This window comes from Poecilia latipinna, unplaced genomic scaffold (assembly GCF_001443285.1).
Source record: "Poecilia latipinna isolate Pla-1442-1.1 unplaced genomic scaffold, P_latipinna-1.0 Scaffold2744, whole genome shotgun sequence".
Taxonomy (NCBI): domain Eukaryota; kingdom Metazoa; phylum Chordata; class Actinopteri; order Cyprinodontiformes; family Poeciliidae; genus Poecilia; species Poecilia latipinna.
The window spans coordinates 42,671-64,376 of record NW_015115360.1 but is presented as its reverse complement, the minus strand read 5'-3'; the positions used below and the strand labels follow the sequence as shown (position 1 = coordinate 64,376).

The 21,706-nt window shown below is 40.9% G+C and overlaps 1 protein-coding gene across 3 annotated transcripts in view; it reads left to right on the top strand.

Moving 5' to 3' along the window:
- The first annotated feature begins 2,260 nt into the window (after window positions 1-2,260).
- arfgef3 (ARFGEF family member 3) overlaps window positions 2,261-21,706 on the top strand; it is a 47,996-nt gene continuing 28,550 nt past the window's right edge. The window contains exons 1-13 of one of the 3 annotated variants that reach the window (XM_015021213.1): window positions 2,261-3,114; window positions 6,283-6,334; window positions 8,772-8,889; window positions 8,972-9,112; window positions 9,215-9,283; window positions 12,416-12,532; window positions 13,839-13,884; window positions 14,577-14,661; window positions 14,743-14,847; window positions 15,006-15,130; window positions 15,206-15,453; window positions 15,526-15,638; window positions 15,740-15,872. In XM_015021213.1, coding sequence (XP_014876699.1) covers window positions 3,030-3,114; window positions 6,283-6,334; window positions 8,772-8,889; window positions 8,972-9,112; window positions 9,215-9,283; window positions 12,416-12,532; window positions 13,839-13,884; window positions 14,577-14,661; window positions 14,743-14,847; window positions 15,006-15,130; window positions 15,206-15,453; window positions 15,526-15,638; window positions 15,740-15,872 — 1,437 coding nt within the window. In that variant the 5' untranslated portion in view covers window positions 2,261-3,029. The remainder of the gene's footprint in view (window positions 3,115-6,282; window positions 6,335-8,771; window positions 8,890-8,971; window positions 9,113-9,214; window positions 9,284-12,415; window positions 12,533-13,838; window positions 13,885-14,576; window positions 14,662-14,742; window positions 14,848-15,005; window positions 15,131-15,205; window positions 15,454-15,525; window positions 15,639-15,739; window positions 15,873-21,706) is intronic. The other 2 variants (XM_015021212.1, XM_015021214.1) reach the window with 2 other exon arrangements.

Genomic DNA, 21,706 nt, shown 5'->3' with positions numbered 1-21,706 from the left:
TGTCGGACTCATCGGTCTGATCTCTTTTCAGAGCGATGAACCCGACCCTTCAGTCACCGCCTGTGATTCACGCTTTCATTTAGTTTTATCATGGAACCGTTCTGTGGCCTGGTTCTGTGATTGGCCGCCCTGCTGATCCTACGCAGAAGGAAGTGGGTCAAACAGTGAATGGATGCTGAATGGAGAACATTCATCTCCTCAGTAACTCACCTCCAGGCGGTCCAGCAGCTCATTAGGCTGTGCAGACCCTGGTCATCCTTAGAGGTCTTCTGATGAGAAACAAAGACTGTCTGAACAGTAATTACAATGTTTTGGCTGGTTTTAAAGAATCCATTTGTCCAAAGTTCATTACTTATTCATTAGTGAAGATTGTAAATCATTAGGGTCATTACATGAGCTCCATTTGTGTTACTGAAGCTGGAAAAGATTGTGCTAATGACCTCCATTTGAGTCACTTAGCTGCTAAAGCTACTTCTCTATGCAGCCTGGAAAGTTAAGAGGAGGAAAGTCTCTGAGATCCCCAGGGGTCATGACCTTAGACCTCACCATGCTTAGCAACTCCAGTGTGAATGAATCATTCTGAGTTTCTCCCACAGATCTTCTATCTTCAGATGTTCATGATCACACCAAACCAAAGTCCAAAGACCTGGAACGATTCATCTGGACCAGGTCAGGATGCAGAACCAGCCCAGAAGGTTTCACACAGACTAACAGCTGTTGGAGAGAACCTGAGCATGCAGCAGGAGAACATGCCAACTCTGCATGAGATTAAAACCCAGGAGCTTCTGGCTGCAGTGGCAACACCTAAATCTGTAAATGAGAAAAAATATTTACTATTAAAAAATCAGATACGTTTCAACTGGTTGAAAACTCCTAGCTATGGGCTAACTCAATAGTACATGTTTTGTTTTTGGTGGAAGTCGAGGTATTTATTTGCAGCCTTTAGGAAATCAACCCCAGACAACTGATAGTCTGTATGTGAGCTGTCTGTTCTACATTTACTGTTTTTATTTTACAGTTAATCTAATTGTGATAAAAAAGTGAATTCACTTCATTATTTCAGTTTAAAAACTGAAAAACTGATGCTCATACAAAATTCTCTCACACTTTTTCCATCCACTCAACTTTCCACCAACCTACATGTTAAAAGCATCGTGTGAATATTCAGGTTCTTTAGCAACATAACTTTCTGTTGTTTGGCTGTTGAGCCAGTTCACTACAAATATCATCTGAAAGTCTTTTATAACACAGGAAGTTAAATTCATCTACAGAAAAACATAATCTAATCCATCCGATATAATCCAGTCATGAACCCGGATTATAATTTAGTTTCACACATTTCAGTTTTTTACTTGTTACAATACAATGCAGTTAAATTCAGTTTATATCACCAGTTGGTAGAAAAGCAACATTTTGGCACTGAATCGTTTTAATGTTTTTTTTCTGCCAGAGGTTTTGTAATCCTGAACCATCAAAGTGAAATGACTGGAATAAATTAAACCAATCTGTCCTGTATGAGCTTAACTGGAAAAATAAATACATTCAGAGATATGATCAGTTACTGCACAACATTAATCAATACTTTGATTACATTTATTTTAAATATACATGTAATAAGAATACTACACTCCCACTAATCTTTTAATTATATACATTCATATTGAAACTTTTTACTTACTCCTTTTATTATTATTGGAGCCATACAATGAGTATTTGCTCAATATGTATATTTTAAATATAGAATTATATGAATAACAATAAATCTGTATGTGCATGTCTAATGTGTAATATTAATGTGGAACATAGGAATGTTTTCTTTCCACTCTGGCAGTTTTTCGTCGTCCAGGGAGACGTCCAGCCTGAAAGAGGGGATTAACACACAGCCGCCCCCACATTTACATATAAATGAGCAATTTTCATCTGAACGACGTAAAGTGTTCCTCTAAAGGTAACGGCATTTTGATTTAGAAGCTGTGTTAGAATATAATAGAATAGAATAGAATTATAATTTATTATCCCATAGTGAAGGGGGGAATGTGTTGCCACATAAAGGTAAAAAAACAAACAAAACAACAACTCACAACTTAAGAAAAAAACTAAACCATGTAGTTATTAAAAATCCATATTCTAATAAAACAAATGTGCAGCTTTAAAAAAAGAAAATGCACAAAATGTGTAAGTATGGATGTGTCAGTTCATACCTGCTGCTGTATGTTTGTCATTCCTACCTGTGGTTAATGGGGCACCAGAAGGCCCCAGCCCAGGGGCCACATCCCTGTAAATCCGGCCCTGGTGGGTTTCTTGATGAACTGATCTAATTGTTCTTACATAATAAAACTCAATAAAATCTCAGTCAGACATTCTGCTGCATTTTATTAAAAATCTACAGATCAGTTGTAGTGACTGTTTCCTGTTGTGCTTTTATTGTGAAGACCGAGAGGCTGGTTTCCGCTCTCTGCTTCCTCCACCTGTCCGTGTCCCGTAAAGCCGCTCCAGAGCCGCTCAGCCGCGCTTTGCGTCCGACCCAGGAAAACAAACGGTGCATGTTGGGTTGCCAGGTAGGGCAGGAATCCGCCTTTTGGACTGCGGCTGTGATGCCGCTCCGGTCGGGAGGATTCTGGAACCGGATCTGGTTTCTGATTGGAGCAGAAGGATCAGCTGGACCGGATTCCCAAAACGCAACAGATCGGAGGAATAAACGAGTCACGAACAGCGGCGAGGAGGATTTATTGATCCGGGTTTAACGGAGCAGGAGGCCGATAGCTGCTGATTATTGATTATCAGCCGGAAGGTGATCGGCTCCGATCTGGGATCAGAAACCCGGACGCTTCCTGTTCATTCCCACCTTGACGGGATTGTGGCTGGCCTGACATCATTGGCTGCAGGTTTGGGATGAATCATCATCATCCTCATCCTCAGCAGCGGTGGGGGGGCTCCGGGATGCTGTCACTGCCTCCGCTCCCTTAAAAAGCCACGCACCGACCCTCCCAGGCCCGCTTCCCCCCTTCAGCTGCGGCCGCGGATTCAGCATGGAGGAAATCCTGAGGAAGCTGCAGAAAGACGCGTCTGGGCACAAACACAAAGCCGTGCGGGATGCGTGCGTGTGCGCCTGCGGTGAGTGTGCGTGAGGATAATCTGCGTCCCGGTTCACCTGCAGGTGAGGCGGAAACGGGGCGGGAAACAGCGGGGGTCCGTAGCGGGACCCCTGGTGGGAGGAGAGGCCACGATCAGATCTGGATTCAGTGTTTACACCAGAACTGGAACTGGAACTGGTTCCAGTGTTTGTTCTGCAGATGGTTTCCAAACAGACACGTCCTGATGACCTGCTGACGTGGTCAACTCCTCCACGCGCCACTCATGCGTGGATGTTTACCGTCAGCAGCAGAGCTGACTGATTACTCCAAATTACACACAGGCCTCTGGGGGGCGCTGTGCAAACCAGTTCTGTTCAATACTTTAAAATTCAGTAAAAAGATTAAATCAGTTTTTATCCATTTCTTATTTTAGTCCATTTCAGATAAATGTAGCCAAATTTAATTTCTAATTAATTTTCTGCAGATATTTTCTGTTATAATAAACGTTCCTCCCATTTGTTCAGACATTAACATTAACATTAAGTAACTCTGGACCCCAAATCTGAAATTCCCACTTGCAGAGTTGAAGGTTTGACACCAACTCTGACCTCAGAGTCCAACATGGCCGCCGTGTAATACAGTGTGTTGCTAGCTACGGTGCCAACCTGTTTATTTATTTAGACTTTTTATGAACATGTTGCTTTACTGTTTGGATGAACTGTAATCAGTTAGTATCTTGCATTGGTTCCATCAAACTCACAGGATTCTGACCTGAAGCTGCAGAGTTTTATGAGTTTTTAATTTTTTACCATAGCAGGTTCTGCTGGTCCTGGATCAGTGCTGCTGTGTTTTGTCTCAAACCCAGTGGGTCACGGCAGACGTCCAGTTCTGGTTCTGTTGTTCCTCCCTGTTAAAGTGGAGTTTTTCTCTCCACTGTCGCTACATGCTAGTACAGGAGATGTGATGTAAAACTTTTTTAACCAATTAGAAAGTGAACTGAGCCTGAGTGTGTTAATAGGGTTACAGGAACTGGACCTGCATAATGAGGCTGAGTTGATCATTTTTGTAAAATATTTGTGGTGAACTGGAGTTAAAAAAATAAACTGAACTGAATAGAAGCTGCTGCTGCAGTGTTCATAGGTCAGAGCTGTGATGGATGTGATCCCTTTGTTTACCCTCTAATGTGATTTAATAATGTTTATAATTGAAACTGGTTGCAACAGTGATGATGTTTCTAAACTCTAAAACTGGATCATTCCATCGCTCAGGCTTTATTTCCATTTGAAAACACGTTTGATCAGAATCAGGTTCTGTTTAGCAGCTGAGTCACATGACCAACAGAGCAGAACTTGTGTGTGTGATGCTGAGACACATTTACAACCAAAACAACTGGTTGAATAATATTATCTATGATCACAGTCATTATAATAAATGCTGTGATAAACTGTTAGTCTATATTACATTCAGGACCGATTTCTAGTGGAAACAGCTGGGAAGGTTTAAGGGGCCTAAACCAATCACTAAATGAAAGTATCATCAGCAACAGGAAGAAATTCACTGTTTATTACTTACATTTTCATTTTAGCAGCAGCCAAAAAAGTCCAGATCAGGACTGAATCAAGTCCAAATTCTCATCTCTTGTTGTGTTCTGGTTGATTTTTCCAACTTTGGGCCTCCAGTTCTTCCCAGAAAAACATGGTCACTAAATGGATCTCCATCTGGTTTTCATCACTTTAAACTGGACATTTGGATTTTACGCCATCCTGACATCCATGTTCCAACGTCCAGGCAACATAAAGCACTATGTGTCGGCGTCAGAGGGTGGAAAACCAACCGGATGTTTCTAAAATCCTCTGACTCAAACTGTGTGGATGTAGGAATATTTGGTAAATCAGCTGCAGGGAAAACAAAATGTTCCAGGGAACGTGTGAGGTGAGAACGGTCAGTCGGTTACAACGTCAAGAAGAAATATTGATGAAAAATAGGTTCTTCAGTCAGATTTGAGGATACCTTAACATTAAAATTACATCTTCTTTTTAGTTTTATGGCTGGCTTTGTAAAATCATGACCAGAGATTTTTTTTCTTATTAAAATACCTGCAATAAATGCTTGAACTCCTGCTTCATTTAAAAGGGAAACGGTTCTCAGCTCCGGGAGAAATGAAGGATTTCCTGTCAGTGACGCGGAGCGAAACCTCCGTGATGCTCAGAAACATCCAGTTAATCTCTGCGACTCGCTGTGTTACCGGAGCAGAACATGGTTTCCTCTGATGTCATGGAGACGCTGCTAGCATTAACAGCGGCAGAATGACCTTTCAGGATGAAGGCGGGTGAGGAGTGAAGCTCACAGAGGACAGGTTCAGGTTGTGCTGATGGAGGGAGAATCATGTTCTCTCCTAAACGCAGAAACGTAACAGAGCCTGCTGAGCATGTCCAAACTGAACACTGAGGCTAAACATGCAGGTAGCAAAATGCACAACTTTCAGTTTAAAGTCTTTTCTTTGGGAGGAACATCTGCAACATTATAAAACTCCTGCTCTTTATACAGAAGCTTAACTTTGTACTCAGGAGTGAAAACATCAGGAAAGATGTCAGAGAAGCAGCAGCAACTGAATCCAGAGAAAGTTTAGAAAATCTCTGAAGCATCTAGAAAAGACCAAACATCTTATTCAAACTATCAAACACGGTGGGGGAGGGGTGATGGTTTGGGCTTGTTTCCATGTCGACCATGTTTATTAAAATATTCCAGAGTCAGATGTGAGTCTGTCTGACAGCTGCAGTTCAGTCCAAACTGGGTCATCAGCAGGACGATAATCCCAAACCGACCTGCTGATCTGTGGCAGAATGGCTGAAAAAGAAAAACATCAAGATGTTCCAATGGTCTAGTTAAAGTCCAGACCTTAACCTGATTGAATGAGCTATAAGACACAAAATCACAATAATTTTACATCCAACTTTTATTTTGTTAAACAGCTAGTAAAGTCTACTATTACTAAAAAATACAACATGTAATGGGAAAGTTTACATGATAATGAATCTGTTAATGTTGAAGCAAATTAGAAAATGTCTTATTATTTATGTAGGGAAAGTTACATCATTATAACAAAGTTCATCAAAATGATTCCATCTTTTCCTGATACAGAGCAGCTCCAAAGCAAAGAACACAAAATATCTGATTAATGCCGTTTTTTTTTTGTTTGTTTTTCCAGAAACTCTGGAGGCTCAGAAGGGATCATTCAAGATTTCTCCTTCACAGCTTCGGTAAGTTCATTCATTCATTCATTCATTCATTCATTCATTCATTCATTCATTCATTCATTCATTCATTCATTCAGCTCATGTCTCAATTCTTCTGTCTTGGAATAAAGAAAAGGATCTGTCTGTTTAATGATGTTGCCTCTGGTATTAATTTGTGTTTATTGTCTGAAACCCTTCATGGTTTATTCCTCCAGTTCTCTAAGAATCTCGTTTTTCTGGCTTGTCATCAACCTGTATCTGCTGGGGGAAAGTTTCCCTGACATCTTCTCTGTGTTGTCGCCTGCAGCAGTCTGCGAATCCCACGACTTTAAACTGTCCTGGTCTGATTTGAATGAATTTAAATCCTCCTGGAATCCCTCAGCTGATAAGGCAGATATAAAACTGAGCAGTGAAATAAAAGGCTAACGGTTTTCCTAAACTCTTCCTGACATCTGAGGAACTTTTACAAACAGGAGTCACTTCAGATGTCTGTCTGCGATCTGAAAATGAAAACTGAGAAACCAGAACAGAATTTCAACTAAAACTAGTATCAAACCCGACTCAAGCTGCCGGATAACTGCCGGATATCTGTGTGTCGAAATTTGCATTGTCTGGATATTCAAAGACTACAGTCAGTACAGGAGAACCAGTTCTCTATCTGGTTACGTCTTCCTGGTCTGACTAACCCCCTGGAAGGAAAACTGCCCCCAGACACATTTTTAAAAATGTCAAAGTGGGCGGAGCCAAGGGTCACTGAGGGGCGTGGTCAGTGTGGAGATGAGAGGATGGTGGTAAACGGGGTTTTGGTCTAGACAAGAATGAATGTTGCCAACTTTTAGAAACTTTTTCAGCCTCTAGTGACATTTTGTAAAAAAAAAAAATGTCACTAGGGAATGTTTATTTGGCAGAAGAAGGCTGAAGATCTGTGGTGGCGCCCCCTATAGAAAGGAGATGACAGAAAAAGAAGCTGCAGTTCTAATGCTGAATTATTCATTGTTAGCTTCTGTTTTATTAGAGCTGATTTGATTAAACATTGATGATATCCTCCGTAGTCTGAGCAGCTCGTTTTCTACAGAATGAAAAAACCTTCTGACATTGATGCATGAAGCAAAGCGTGACTGAAATGATTGATGTAACTGTGATATTTGCTGTCAGTTCTGGGTTTTATATGAAAGTTTCTGCCAGTTTTATCTCTGATTTTGTCTCTTTCTGGGTCGGATGGCCTCATTGTTCTCCCTGTGGCTCAGTTTTCTTTCTTCAGGCTCATAAAGAGACGGCGGGTTGATTTAACTGTCCTGCGCTCTGAGGCTCCCTGTGGCCCGTTTGAAGCCGGAGGAGCTGAGCTGGTTCAGCGGCGTCTGAAAGCTGCAGATCCATCAGCAGCAGAGATTCAATCAGCCATGAATAAAGAGAAGGAGATTCAGTTGGAGCGAATGGAAGAAACACAGCAAGACAAAGAGTCTCTGAAGACGGGAGACAGTTTCTGATCAGACACATTAGTTACATAACGGACCCAGAGCAGAACTATTCAGTTTATCAAAGTAAAGTTTTTTTATGTTGATCACATTAAAACGAGCCTGGTAAAAACCAGCCTCTTGTTCTGCGGTCTGCTTAACGTTTGGGTGAGACGTAAGTAATGCGGCAGCTTGATGAAGCTTAGCTGTACATTTATCTTGCTCCAACTTTAATTTCTTAAAATTTGGAAGCGTGACAAACACAAACTGATGCTGCTGCTAAACTACAAGCATCATTTACATCTCCTTCTTCTGTTTGCTGATTGGTCCAGTTAAATTTCAACTGGAGAAATGCAACTCAATGGGAGAAATACCAGATGGAGACCTGAAGGGAGATGAGAATCAAGTGGAATTGGCCTGTCTACATTAAATCAGCATCAGAACTTTAGTAGATAATAATGAAAAAATGTGTGAAGTTATTTTTACAGCCTAATTATGACTTTTAAAATCAGTGGAAGATTTAATTTAGAAATTATTAGCATTTTTTCTGGCTTGATTATAATTATTTGTTTAGGTAATGTTTACTCAAATGTGTGTTTTTTAATTGTGTTTTGTTTGTAGGTTAAATAAATAGTATAACTGATTTCTATCTTCCATGATAATTTAAATATATGAATCTGATTATTAGAGAATCTGGAGGTTTGTTTTTCTGCTCTGGTCTATGAATATGAATCTATGGCTACAGATTTGAGCTTATTGATTTCTTACCTCATCCATCCATGACGCTCAGTGTGACTCAATGAAAGTCAAAGGTCAGATAAATAATTTCCTTCTCAGTTGGAATCTGATGTTGATCAGAGAAGAAGGAGCTTGAAGGCTGAACCAGAATTTTATCATCCAGGTTGTTTTTACTGTATAACAGACGCAAACAGTTAATTTATTGGATAGGTCTCTTTCCTGATGGATATTTATTCATTGGTGCCTCTGTGTGTTTGGTAACTGTCCAGCTCAGTAAAGTCTCTGTTTTCTGTTGCTCTGAGCAGAGAGCGCTGCCTGCTGCCGCTGCAGATGGGCCTGGAGTCCAAGAACACCAAGCTGGGCCAGACGGCGCTCGCTGGCATGCAGGTACTGCACATGATCATGATCCTCATTATGTCAGCCTCTCTGGTTCCGCCCAACCTGTGAACTCTGACCTCGTCTCCATCAGAAGTTCCTGTGTGATGACCGGTTTGTGGGCGGAGTCAGCTCGGAGGTGGAGGCTCTGGAGAAGCAGCTGCTCAGCCAGATGTTGGAGGCCATCAGGGTCACCCCCTCCCTGCATGAGGACCTGCAGGTGGAGGTCATGAAGGTAACAGGCAGCTCTGCTCTGCTGGCAGTCAGATGAATGACCTCTGACCCCTTTGTTTCAGCTCCTGTGCAGAACATCAGAAGGATTCCTTTCTGTTTGCAGGTCCTGCTCTGCATCACCTACTCTCCAAACTTTGACATTAATGGAGACTCCATCCTGAGGATCGCTCAGGTAAAACAATCGTTTCAAGATTTGATGCATCAAAAACATCATTTAACTCTAAACATGACTGAATGGGGTTGTTGGTTTGCTCCAGATCAGGACCAATATTTATCACACTAATATCTCTGCCAAGGGTTTGATTCTTCTGCCTGGACTGGACCGGTTCAAACTTTATTGGAAAGTATCGTCAGAAACCTTCAGGATCTGTTTCTGTTCATCTCTGAGCTTCATGGTGGAAAATGATTCTGACGTGTTTCAGTCCTCCTCACTTTCCTCTGACAGAAAAAACAACACATGATAAACATCATTAATAAACTTCACACTGGGGGAAATAAAGTAGATTTAACTTACAATCTCAGTTGTAATAATAGAAGAATAAATATTTGGTTCATAACAAATATGAAAACATTTTTCAGTGTTTTTAACAGAACAAGTTTATGACGGTAAAAGGAAAAAATAATCCTTACAGATGGGAGACTTGAACCACAGTGGTTAAAGAAAACTAGACCATCTGTTTCAACATCCTGACGTTGAGTTCAGCTTGTTTAGTTTTCAGGAGCAGGAGCGTTTCCCTGGAAACGGAAAGCTTTTTAATTTCAGAGAAAGAAACAGGAGATCAGAGATGAAATCGTTGATATCTGAGGCAGAATGTGGATGTTTGTCTGTCCTCAGCTGTAACAGACAGAGAAACACTCAAATTATCCTGAGAGGTTTTTCTCCTTATGTACCATCAAAAATCATATCAGATGAAACTCAAATAGCACAAATTTCTGACTAGATGATTAAACTGTTCTGCTGTTTGACCTTCACCTCTGTTGTTTTGTTGCTCAGACGCTGCAGAATGCTTCACTTAACGCTAATAAATCAATAAATGCTCCTTTGTGCGAATGTTTGGAGGTTTGGGAGGATTTCTTTGTAATTTTAGTTCAGTCTCAGCAGCTGCGGCTGCAGGACACAAGAGATGTTTGCTGCCATTAGCGGCTCGTAAAACCTGCTGGTGTTGATGTGTTAATGCATTCAGAGCCATCGGACCTGGCCAGCTGCTGTTGGAGAGGGACAGAGTATCTGGTTCTGTTTGTTTGGTCATAACTCAGAGCACCGCTCTGAATGCTGTCAGCAGATCTCCATTAGCTGCCACACGCTAACGGGCTAACAGGCTAACGGGTTTATAGGTTCAGAGCTCAGGGATTTATTCAGCACCAAGACGTTTTTACACCTGCAGTTTATTATTACTATCATCTGAACTTACTGTGTGAATGTAGTTTTTTGATTTAATGATGTAGGAAGAAAAATCAGTCTTTTGGTCTGTGAATAAGTTATTAATCATCTGGAGGATTCCTCTTGTAGTCAGAAAAAAGTTTTATTGTTTCCAGATTTATTTGCTGTCCCAGTTCCCTCATTATAAATGTAACTTCTTACCACATCAGTTCCCAGAGCTGCATGTTCTCCCTGTGTATGTGAGTCTCCTCCAGCTTCCTCCTCTGTCCAAAATGTGACTGTTGGGTTATTGGTTAATGTAAGGAGCCCACAGGTTGTGTGTGTGGTGGTTGGTTATGAATTTGGCATTTGAGCGCCAGCTGCCCTGGCAGCTCCAAACAATAGATGACAAAACCACAGACACTCAAACGCCTCTCTGTTCATGTTGCTCAGCTGGTGGAACGGCTCGTCCATGAAGACCATCTGTCTGTGTCCAGTTATAGATCAGAAATATGATAACATGAAGTCCAAACTGTGGAAATTTAGTTGGGAAAATGGGTGAAATATTGAGCTGAAACATGTGAACCTGAGAAAATCTGTTCCTGGAGAATCTGTGTCTTGCCCGTCAGCAGACTGCAGCTTCAGTAGAGCTGTGAGGTCGGACGTTGGAGGATGTATTGATTTTTCATTGATTAGGTGTAAAATGACCCAGCAGCTGCAGAAGCTTTAAATCTGAGTCTAATTAGCTGATTTCTGTCTTTGTTCAGCTCCAGCTTCCTGCTGTCAAACCCGTTCAGAGCAGATCGAGTTCTAATGGAAACACTCAGCATTTTATTATGTTAAACAGAAAATATACATTTAATTAGTTCATTAAAGTCGGTAACTGAACTAAACTGAATTAAAGAGGTGATGAAATGATGGAACCATGTTCTGGGTGATGAGCTCAGCACCAATAAGATGTCTCGTCTCTGTAACCATGGTGATGGGTTGCTGCTGCCTGTTCAGACAGATGATCCATATCTTTATCAATCGTTTGCAAACATTGGGAGCTCCATGTGGTTCCTCGGCCCCCAGGAGCCTTCAGAGAGGAACAGGAAGGATGTTCAGGCTTGTTGAACTTTCTAAAAATACCTCATAATTAATGAGGCTGCAAAAGTTTTTGTGGTAGATGCAGTTACTGTAACTGGTTCACTGTAGATCTACTGGTTTCTGGATTAGGGCTGAAACCTAAAGGAATGAATCACTTATTGAAATAATCAACTAGTTTAGTAATATAGTAATCGTTAACTGGAGCATACAGACTTAAAAAGGTCAGTTAAAGTAATTAAGCCCAAACTGTACAGAAATATATAAATGTATATTGCATTCATGTTAAAAAATGTTTTAACTTATTTTAGGCAGATTTCCCCCCTATTTAACTAATTAAATTATTCATTTTAATGTACTTCTAATATTGCATAAAAAGACAGAATTTGCCAGTTAATCATCAGAATAATTGATTATTAAAGTAATTGTTAGCTGCAGCTGTAATGTGTTTTTAGATTTCACTGCCTAGCAGGTTTTTGGTTACAAAGTTGCAGATAGCTTTTCTGTTTGGACTCGGTTTACCTTCGGCTCATTTTTCTGAGCTCCATCCAGACTTTTTCCTCTCGCTGTCGTAAAATCTGCTGATGCTGCAGACGTCCGGCAGGACATCTTGTCTCTGTTTGTCTCTGTGCTCCATTACTGCTCAGCATCCCCAGAGTGTGACCTTTAATCTGACCATAAGATGTTCTGCAGACTGACAACACGCCCCAGAGGTTTATGCCTCTCCTGGTCACCGTGGCAACCAGTGACGCCATGGAAGCTTCCCATAAATCTCCCCGACAGTTCAACGTGGCTGGGTGGTGCTCTCTGGTGCTCTGCGTCACTCATATCCTGTGGTGTGTGTGTGTGTGTGTACAGGTGTGTATTGAGACCTACATGTCCAGCTGTCACCAGCGCAGCATCAACACGGCAGTGAGGGCCACCCTGAGCCAGATACTGGGAGACCTGACGTTGCAGCTGCGCCACAGACAGGAGGTCAGAGAGAACACACACACACACACACACACACACACACACACACACACACACACACACACACACACACACACTAGCTTTAAACAGGCCCGTCAGCAACAAAGTGAGCAGCGAGAACCTTGAGGTTTATCTGCTGATTTGTCTTCAGTAACATTAATTCCTCTTATTGCTCTGAGGTTCTACATACAGCAGCATAATAAACTGTTTATTGCTCATCTGGTCAGTTATTTATTTATTTAAAACTAAACCAAAATGTGAAATCTGTGTGAAAATCAATGTCCATCTTTAATCCAACGTCTTTACTCTCAGTAACTGTTGAGTTAAAGACAGCGGTTGGCCCAGGTTCAGTTGTTGGAAGGACGACCTCAGATTTAACTGAGTTCGTGGTTCACTCAGTGACTGAGGGTCATCAAGGGAATAATATTTTTGTAGAATAACAGACAGCAGATGGTCTGGAAGTGACTTTATACTGTGACTCTTTCCACATTGATGAGGATCAGTTGACTCATTGTTTGGTCAGAGTTTTTCCTAAATGTCATTTTAAAGACCCACTGATATGAAAACTGGTTCTGATATTGATATCCTCCAGTGAGGATTAAGAATCAGAAATACTTTATTGATCGCGTGGCCAACACTCTCCCCTCCTGAGACTTATGACAAGTAGATGGAAATAAACATTGGTTATTAATATCGGTCCATACTGATATATTATAATTCTGATGTATCTTTCATCCCTAATTATTTTAATTAATTTTAATTTTAATGAAGCAAAAAATCTCCTGATATGTCAACAAGCTTATTCTGGTTAATAATGACAACACAGGCGATGGAGAAATTTGGAGATTAACAATAAAAAGTATTGAATCATCAGCATAAAGAAGAACTGTTCGGTTCGTTTAAATTGGATTTGCTGCAAGGGTTTTGCCAGCAGGTCCAGTAACTGAAGAAGTCCTACGACCAGTTGCTTCTCTGAGGTAATGGCTGGTTTCTTTCCTTCATGGCCTGTTTAACACCCACCAGCTGCTGAGATGAGAATACTTTAATCAGCTTTTCTCACTGGTGATGAACGGTCTGTCAATTTGATCAGAAGCATCTGGTTGATACTTTTCCTCTTGACTCCAGTGTCGTTTTCTGCTTACTGGTCCTGCAGTTTAATCATGCTGTGTTCACCTTGTAATATTTTGTCATCAGTCATTTTAAACACATGAAATTAGCTTTTTTCCCCCTTTCATTTTCTTTTGCTCCTTAAAATCTCCTTGTTTCACAAACTCAGTGACCCTCCCTGGTGTTGTGTGTTGCTCTGCAGGGAGCTGAAGGAGACGAGGTGACCGCGCTGCCTCTGCAGAGAAAAGGTACACATCATCCTACACATCTGCTTAGTGAAGAATGAAGTGTCTAGTTTCTACATGGGCAGTTTGTAATGTCCAGAGTCATTGTTGTCTTGGTGTATGGGTCTCTATGAGGGACAAAATGGACTGATGGACTGAGAGAAGCACAGAGCAGCCATACAGAAAACATGTTTTATGAACATTAACATATTGAGCTACACCTGGAGGGTAAAACTAATATTTTATGACTTGAAAATCCAAAAAAATGAATAACTGGGTGTTTTAGTGAACACAATACCAGTTAAAACTTAATAATGTAATGCGAATGGATAAATAAGCTGCACAAACTAATTTAGACATGATTTAAAGCCACTTTATTAAACTTCCCCCACCTCACTGATGTTCTTCCTTCTAAGTAGCTTATTGTTAGCTTTAATATTGACTGCATTGTTTTATCCCCGTCTGTTAGTCTGGATAAAAGCGTCTGCCAAATGAATAAACATAAACAAAAAATAGTGACACATAAATAACCTGAATGCATGGCTGGAGCCGAACTTCCCCCTCAGGAATCTTCATTTCTTGGAGATTAGAGGCAAATGAGGAGGATTAATTAGTTTGTTTTATGACTTAGTGTTGAAGTTGGATGAATGAACTTTGTGTGTGTGTGTGTGTGTGTGTGTGTGTGTGTGTGTGTGCGTGCGTGCGTGTGTGTGCAGATGTTTCCCCCACCAGCCAGGCTCTGTGTGAGGACGTGGTGATGGTTCTGACCGTGTTCTGTGAGAAACTGGAGTCGGTGGACAGGTAACGCTGCAGGTCTTCTGTCGGTGACATCACTTCCCCTCTGTGACTCATTGATGTTTCCTCATTCTCTCCTCCTTTCAGTGACAATCAGCTGCTGCAGCTGCTCTACCTGGAGTGCATCCTGTCCATGCTCAGCAGCTGTCCTCCCACAATGCACCTGTCCAGAGGTTTCACCGACCTGGTGTGGTACGATTCTCTGTTTCCTCACATGTTGCAGCCAAAGCGAATCCACCATGTAGAAATATGAAGATACTTCATGTTGGAAGTTAAAGAGAGACAAATATCAGGAAAACATTTTTATTGACTTATGTCTTGATATTAATTGGCAGTATTTGTTCTTGCAGGAAGCAGCTTTGTCCATCTCTGGTGGCCATTATGGGAAATCCAGTGAATGATAAAACCATCACTTCTCACCACAGCTACATGGGGGCGCTAGAGAGAGACCGGCTTTCAGAGAGAATCGCTCAAGGTAAGGCATCCGTCAGTCCGTCTGTCCGTTTATCCTCTTACTCGTCTCTGAATCCCAGATTGTTTCCTCTCCCAGGAATCGGTCAGGAAGTGGACTCTTCCAGTGGAGGCGTGTCTGATCAAGGCCGGGGGTCCGGATGCTCCTCCAGCGCCCCTGCCAGGATTGCGCCGGTGGTGCGGACGGTGTGCTACATCGCAGCAGAGCTGGTGCGCCTGGTGAGCTGCGTGGAGTCGATGAAGCCGGTGCTGCAGTCGCTGTACCACCGGATCCTGCTCTACCCGCCGCCCCAGCACCGGACCGAGGCCATCCGCATCATGAAGGAGGTGATCCCTATCCGTCCATCAATCCTCTGCTCACTAAACCAAGGAATGTTAACATCTTTCTGTCCTGGTCAGATTCTTGGCAGCCCGCAGCGCCTCTACGACCTGGCCGGGCCGTGTGTAGCAGAACCTGAAACCAGGAAACGCTCCTTCTCAAAGAGGAAGTCCCACCTGGATCTGCTCAAACTGTCAGTAAATAAACCTGATCCACAGCTTCACTCAGAGAAAACTAGATGAAAGTCAGCATTTTGAACCTGGACTCAGTTTGGCTGTAACGTTCTGGTTTCAGAGTGATGGACGGGATGACGGAGGCCTGTGTGAAGGGCGGCATCGAGGCGTGCTTCGCCTCCGTTTCCTGTGCCTGCGCTCTTCTGGCTGCGTTGGATGACCTGTCGCAGGGTCGCGGCCTGCAGCCTGAACAGGTCGACTCATGACACCAAGTCAGAACACGAAGTGAACCTCACAACCACTTCCTGGAAACTCTGAGTTTTCTTAGCAGAAATTACCAATAATTGCAATTAATNGCTAGACCTGTTGTGGCTCAATATTGGTCCATATATAAGGCACACCGAATTATAAGGCGCACAGTCGGCTGTTGAGGAAATTGAAAGTTTTTAGGTGTGCCTTATAGTGCGGAAAATACGGTATTATTATTGTTATTATTATTAACGATGATGATGATAATAATTTACGGGCTGCACAGTGGTGCAGTTGGTAGAGCTGTTGCCTTGCAACAAGGTTCTGGGTTCAATTCCCAGTCCAGGTCTTTCTGCATGGAGTTTGCATGTTCTCCCTGTGCATGCGTGGGTTTTCTCCGGGTACTGCGGTTTCCTCCCACAGTCCAAAAACATGACTGTCACGTTAATTGGCCTCTCCAAATTGTCCCTAGGTGTGAGTGTGTGTGTCATGGATGTCCTGTCTGTCTCTGTGTTGCCCTGCGACAGACTGGCGACCTGTCCAGGGTGTCCCCCGCTTCTCGCCTGGAACGCCATAGTCATAGTCTGTCAGGCTATGTTGGAATATTTGTACCACACGCCTGAAAAGTTACTACTTTACAAAGAAATTGTGCAGACACATCACATATTTATTGTTTTGGACCCGGCTTGGTACATTAATCTTTGATTTAACCTTAAGCATACACTGTGACAAAAACCTTCATGTGAACATGGTGTAGTTATGCTGTTGATCACAGTAGTATTGAGCTATTCACGAGTTCTTCTGCAGACGCTTATCCATCTTTTATGTTTTATGTTTTTATTTTCCAGACTTCATTTGGGTTTCGGTAATAGAATAAACTCTATTCCGCACTCTAAGACTAAAGCATTTCTTCATTTCTTTAGTACATGTTCCACATTGACAATGTTTAAGTATTTTTTTTTCGGATTATTTTCAACCAACCTTTATCACTGCAGTGCGTTTGTAACCAGATGCCCCTGACACTTAAATCGCATTCTGTCTGAATGCAGTATAAACCAATTTGACTAAAAACCAGGTCACAGGTGCCATGAACAAAGCAATGGAATAAAACTGCAAGGTGTATTGAGATTATGCCCTTTGTCTCTTTGCTGCTTGTGCTGTGATTTACCGTGGGTGGCTGCCATCAACGCTAGTCTGTTCAAAGTTCAACCTCCGGTGCATGTTTCAACAAAGCAACATTTTGGTTATCTGCTGCTGAAACCCTAGCTCTTGGTCTGCACAGCCCACAAAGTAAGTGCACTATTAAATCTTATTTGGACAGCTTTTGGAGTATCTATATTGTCCTGTAGCTGATCCTGTTGTCCCAACTTAGTTCTAAACTGCCTGGCTGTTACTAGTAGACAAAATGTTGTATATGTTCACTTTTAGCCAGTCTGAGAAAATACAAACTGGTTCACAGTTTCATGTTGTCAGTGGTTCACCCTTCTATCTCTTTCTGAAACCTTGAACTGATCATGTTTTTCTCTCCGAGTTTAATTTTCATGGACACAATGACAGACATCTTTTTGTTCTTCTTCTTTGCATCAACATTCTTATCTTAGAGACAGCCTAACAAACAAAACAAAACAAAACAACAAAAAACACCATGAAAACAGAGAGATGATTCCTCTATGGGAAGATATTGAACTTTTCTCTACGTCCAGATTAGTTTGTTCCAAAAACCAAAGATAACAACTAATGTGAGAGGGGCCAAGTCCTAAGTGGACAACTAAAAATCTAGAAAACATTGTAGTGTTTTTTATTAATGTGATTTTCTGAGCCTTTAAACCACACCTGGTTCAAATGATGGCTCATTAGAGGCCTAAGAAGAACATTGACATACTGAACAGGTTGTTACTACCACCAGGGAGAAAACTAAAACATGCAGGATGCCGGCCCTCGAGGACCGACTTTGGACACCCCTGCTTTAAACCATGACCATGTTTACACTGGAGGTTATTTACACAGAAGTCAATACTTATTTACATGTAAACTGGAGGGAGGAGGTAGTATGCCACTAATTGTGTCGTGTGAAACTTACTGAGAAAGGACCATACCTTTTCGATATAAAAGCAAAGCAGTCTGAAAAGCAGAAATACCAAATCAGTTCAAGTGAAAAATATTGACAGATTTCTACACTCCCAGACATTACCCTGAAAAGCTATATGCCCAAAGGGTCACACTGTGTGAGTGCTTGAGACTAACTCCTGGTACATTGCACAGTGGAAGATGGCAAGACTGCACAACTTCTGCAGCAGAACTGCCTTAGAGAGTTACATGAAACAATCTATCAATACATTGACTGCAAGTTTCAATGTTAATGTGCTTCTGAGGGTGCTAGACTTGATTAGTGCTGTCAAGCAATTGAAACAGCTTGATCAGGTTAATCACACTCTAGCACCGTGGTTAATCTCTATTGCAGGAAATGTAAAAAAAAATGTTGAAGAAAATTTTTTCGTCTCAACTTGTCTAAGTTGAGACAAAAACATCTCAATTTTCCATTTCCAATTTTTTATTCAGAACCGTTTAAAATAAGTTCTTTTGTTTCAAAAATTATTTAGAAATATTAGTTTTAAACTGGTCGTGCTTTGGTGGAGTAATACTGTAATTCATCATTGCAATAAGCAGGCTACATACTAGCTTGTTTTTTGCCATCACTGTATTTTTAAAACGAAATTTGGGTAACAATTTGCCACCAGTCTGACTCTCTCCACTTATTTTTCACTGCTGTTTGCAAGACCATACTGTTGTGAACTAGTTAATCATCTGCGGGAGCAAGGGCTTGAGATCAAAATAGGTAGTATAATTAATCTGCATTATGTAATAAAAACAAGTTAAACATCTTAGATCAATTGCATGCGTTAATGTCCTAGTTTAAACTCGGACCATGTCTGGGTAATTGACATTTTTGCACCTGCCTTTTTAATGAGCTCTTGCTTTGTGCTCTCCTCCATGCTGCTTTCCACTTGCTCTGTTTTGATGCCAGCCAGTTACGTTATTAACAAACATTACTGCGGTTAGCCAGTAGACTATGGATCTCTAACAGGCCAAATTTCTATTGTTTTTACCGTATAGGATTTAAATACAACAGTGAAGTAATCATTTTGGGAGATTTTAATATAAACTGGATGGACAATAAATTGAAGAAAAACACTTAGAGAACTGACAGCAAAATTAAATTTTCACCAGTTAATCAATGGTTCCTCTCATATCACCAAAAACAGTCAAACCTTAATAGATAAAATTTTTTCAAATAAACCTGGTTGAATCATAAAATCCTATAGTTTTGTGTGCGGCTTATCCAACCACAATATCACTCTCATTGGAAGAAAATTACCTCAAAATCGTTTTGCCAGTCGCTATAATACACAGAAACAGATTATAATACAAATTCCAAGAAAGGATGTACCCACATTTGAGGCTGAATTAGCAAGGGTTAATTGGGATGACGTTTCAAACCAGAATCAGATAAATGATTGCTGCAAAGTGTTTGTAATATTATGAATAAGTTTCTTAAAACTCAAACTCAAATGAAGGGATGAAGAAAAATACAGCTACCTTGGGTATTGGATGACATTCGGCTGTTAATAAAAAAAGACAGACTATGCCCTAAAATCTTTTCTTAAAAACAAAAGAACCACAGATTGGTTGCTTTTTAAAAGTTTGAGGAACGGAGTAGATAAAGAGATGTACAAATCTACAGCTAAATATGACATAAATGTTTTGTCAGAAACAGGAGGGATGATGATCTGGAAACAAACAGTTTACTGAATCCCAATGCACATACTAATTACAAATAAAAAATCGTAACCGATCCTGCTCAGCTTGTAACAATGTTTAATGATTTTTTTCCCCCTCTCTTCAATTAAAGACTTGGCATTATAGTTCCTACCAGCTCCAATATACACGGTTCAAAACCAACCATAAAGTGTTCTGATTTGATTGAGATAAAGGAAATTCTTTACTCTAACGTTCAAAAAGCTATCAATAGCTTAAGCAATTCTTACCCAAAGGATATGTATAATTTAGACTAGGGCTGAAATGATTCCTCGAATGATTTGAGTAACTTGATTATTAAAATTCCTCGAGGAAAATTAATCTACCTCAAAGCTTCATTAATTTATGTTCCAGTTGGGACTTCATTTGCGTTGCGCGGAGCTCTCACTTCCGCCTGAGTTGTTGACAAAAGCTAAGTGTTATCATAATGTCCAATTTTCAAGTTCGGCCCGTGGGGATGTTATTGAGCCATGATAATGCCCGGGTTTTCGTTGTTTTCGGGGGACCAATAAGAATCATTAAAATGACATGATGCCTTGAGTAACGCAGCCTTTCTCCTCCGGGAGCTGCTGGTTCAAAGCGAACAGTGGGAAGAGCGCTGCAGGAGTATTTATACAGGTGAGCAGATAGACTGAACACGGCGGGCAGCTGACTAGTTGATGGTTACAGTGTAAGTGTAGCTTTCGGACAAACCGCACAATAAATTTTATATCACCCCGGTCTCAACAAACGGGAGGGGGAAATCATCGTGGCAGTACATGGCTGGTAGATGAGTTTCTGAGTGTGACAAACGAAGGTGTCAAATCCCATTGCTAACATAAACACAAAAGCTGGGCAAGGCACACCTGTCAAGTCTCCTGTTTTGGCAGGGAAACTATCGTTTTAACCAGTGGTGGAGAAAGTACTCAAAATATGTACTTAAGTAAAAGTACAAATACACAGACAAAAATGTACTCAAGTAAAAGTAAAACTACCACATTAACATTTGTACTTAAGTAAAAGTAAAAAAGTACTGACTTTTAAAAATACTTAAGTATTAAAAGTAAAAGTACTTGCTGAATGCATTACCTAATCGCTAATACAATATCATTAAGTGAACCGATCGTATTTAATTTTAATACATCAGAAATGTGCCATTTTAATGAACAATGCCACAGATAAAGCATGTTTTATTGTGTTTACTCTCTGTAACATGGTTTAGACTTAGATATGTGATTCTATGCATCATAATTTCAGGGATGGAAACATCTTGTCTCCTGTCCTAACATGGCATGAACTTCACTTTTTTTGCCACTAGTGGCTTTTATTTTGAAAGAAAACCAACAGAAAGGTGGGGGATGACATGCAACCAAGGAGCCACATAGCAGAGTTGTAGTCTAGACCACCGAACCCGAGACCGAGCCAAGACCAAGACCAGCATCCCATGCTACATGAGAATAAAATTAAGCTTACCTATCAAAATTTGTTCTCAAATTGATCTGAAAGGTCCACATTCCCATAAAACACAAATATATTAAATACTTAGAGCTGAAATAAATTTAACCAGTATCAATTTAAACTCTTCTTCATTCTGTTTTGCTTTCATCTCTGTGCCACAATCCGTAGAGGTCTCCTACCATCCCTAAAAAGATAACGCCCTGGGCGGTTGCCCATATTGCCTAAGTCAGAAACCACAACTGTCATTAAACACCATTAAACATAGCAATTAATGGTAAACAATGCTCAACTATGAACACTGTCCGTGGCGCAAACAAGCAAGAAGTAATAAAGCAGAAGGAGGTGACTGTTTTCATCCTCCCTCCTGCTGCAACGTCTTCCGCCATGACAGGAGATGAAAACAAAGAGCATGAGCATGCTGTGTTCTTACGTTGTTGTTTTATTTAAATAAATTAAATAAATCTATATATTTTTTAATTAAATAAAATAATATTAGCTACTGCAGTGTACCAGAGAATCACAAGAACAAAGAACGGCTCTCAGTGAGGCTTCAGTCCTTTAGGACTTAGTAAAGATCCGTCCAGAA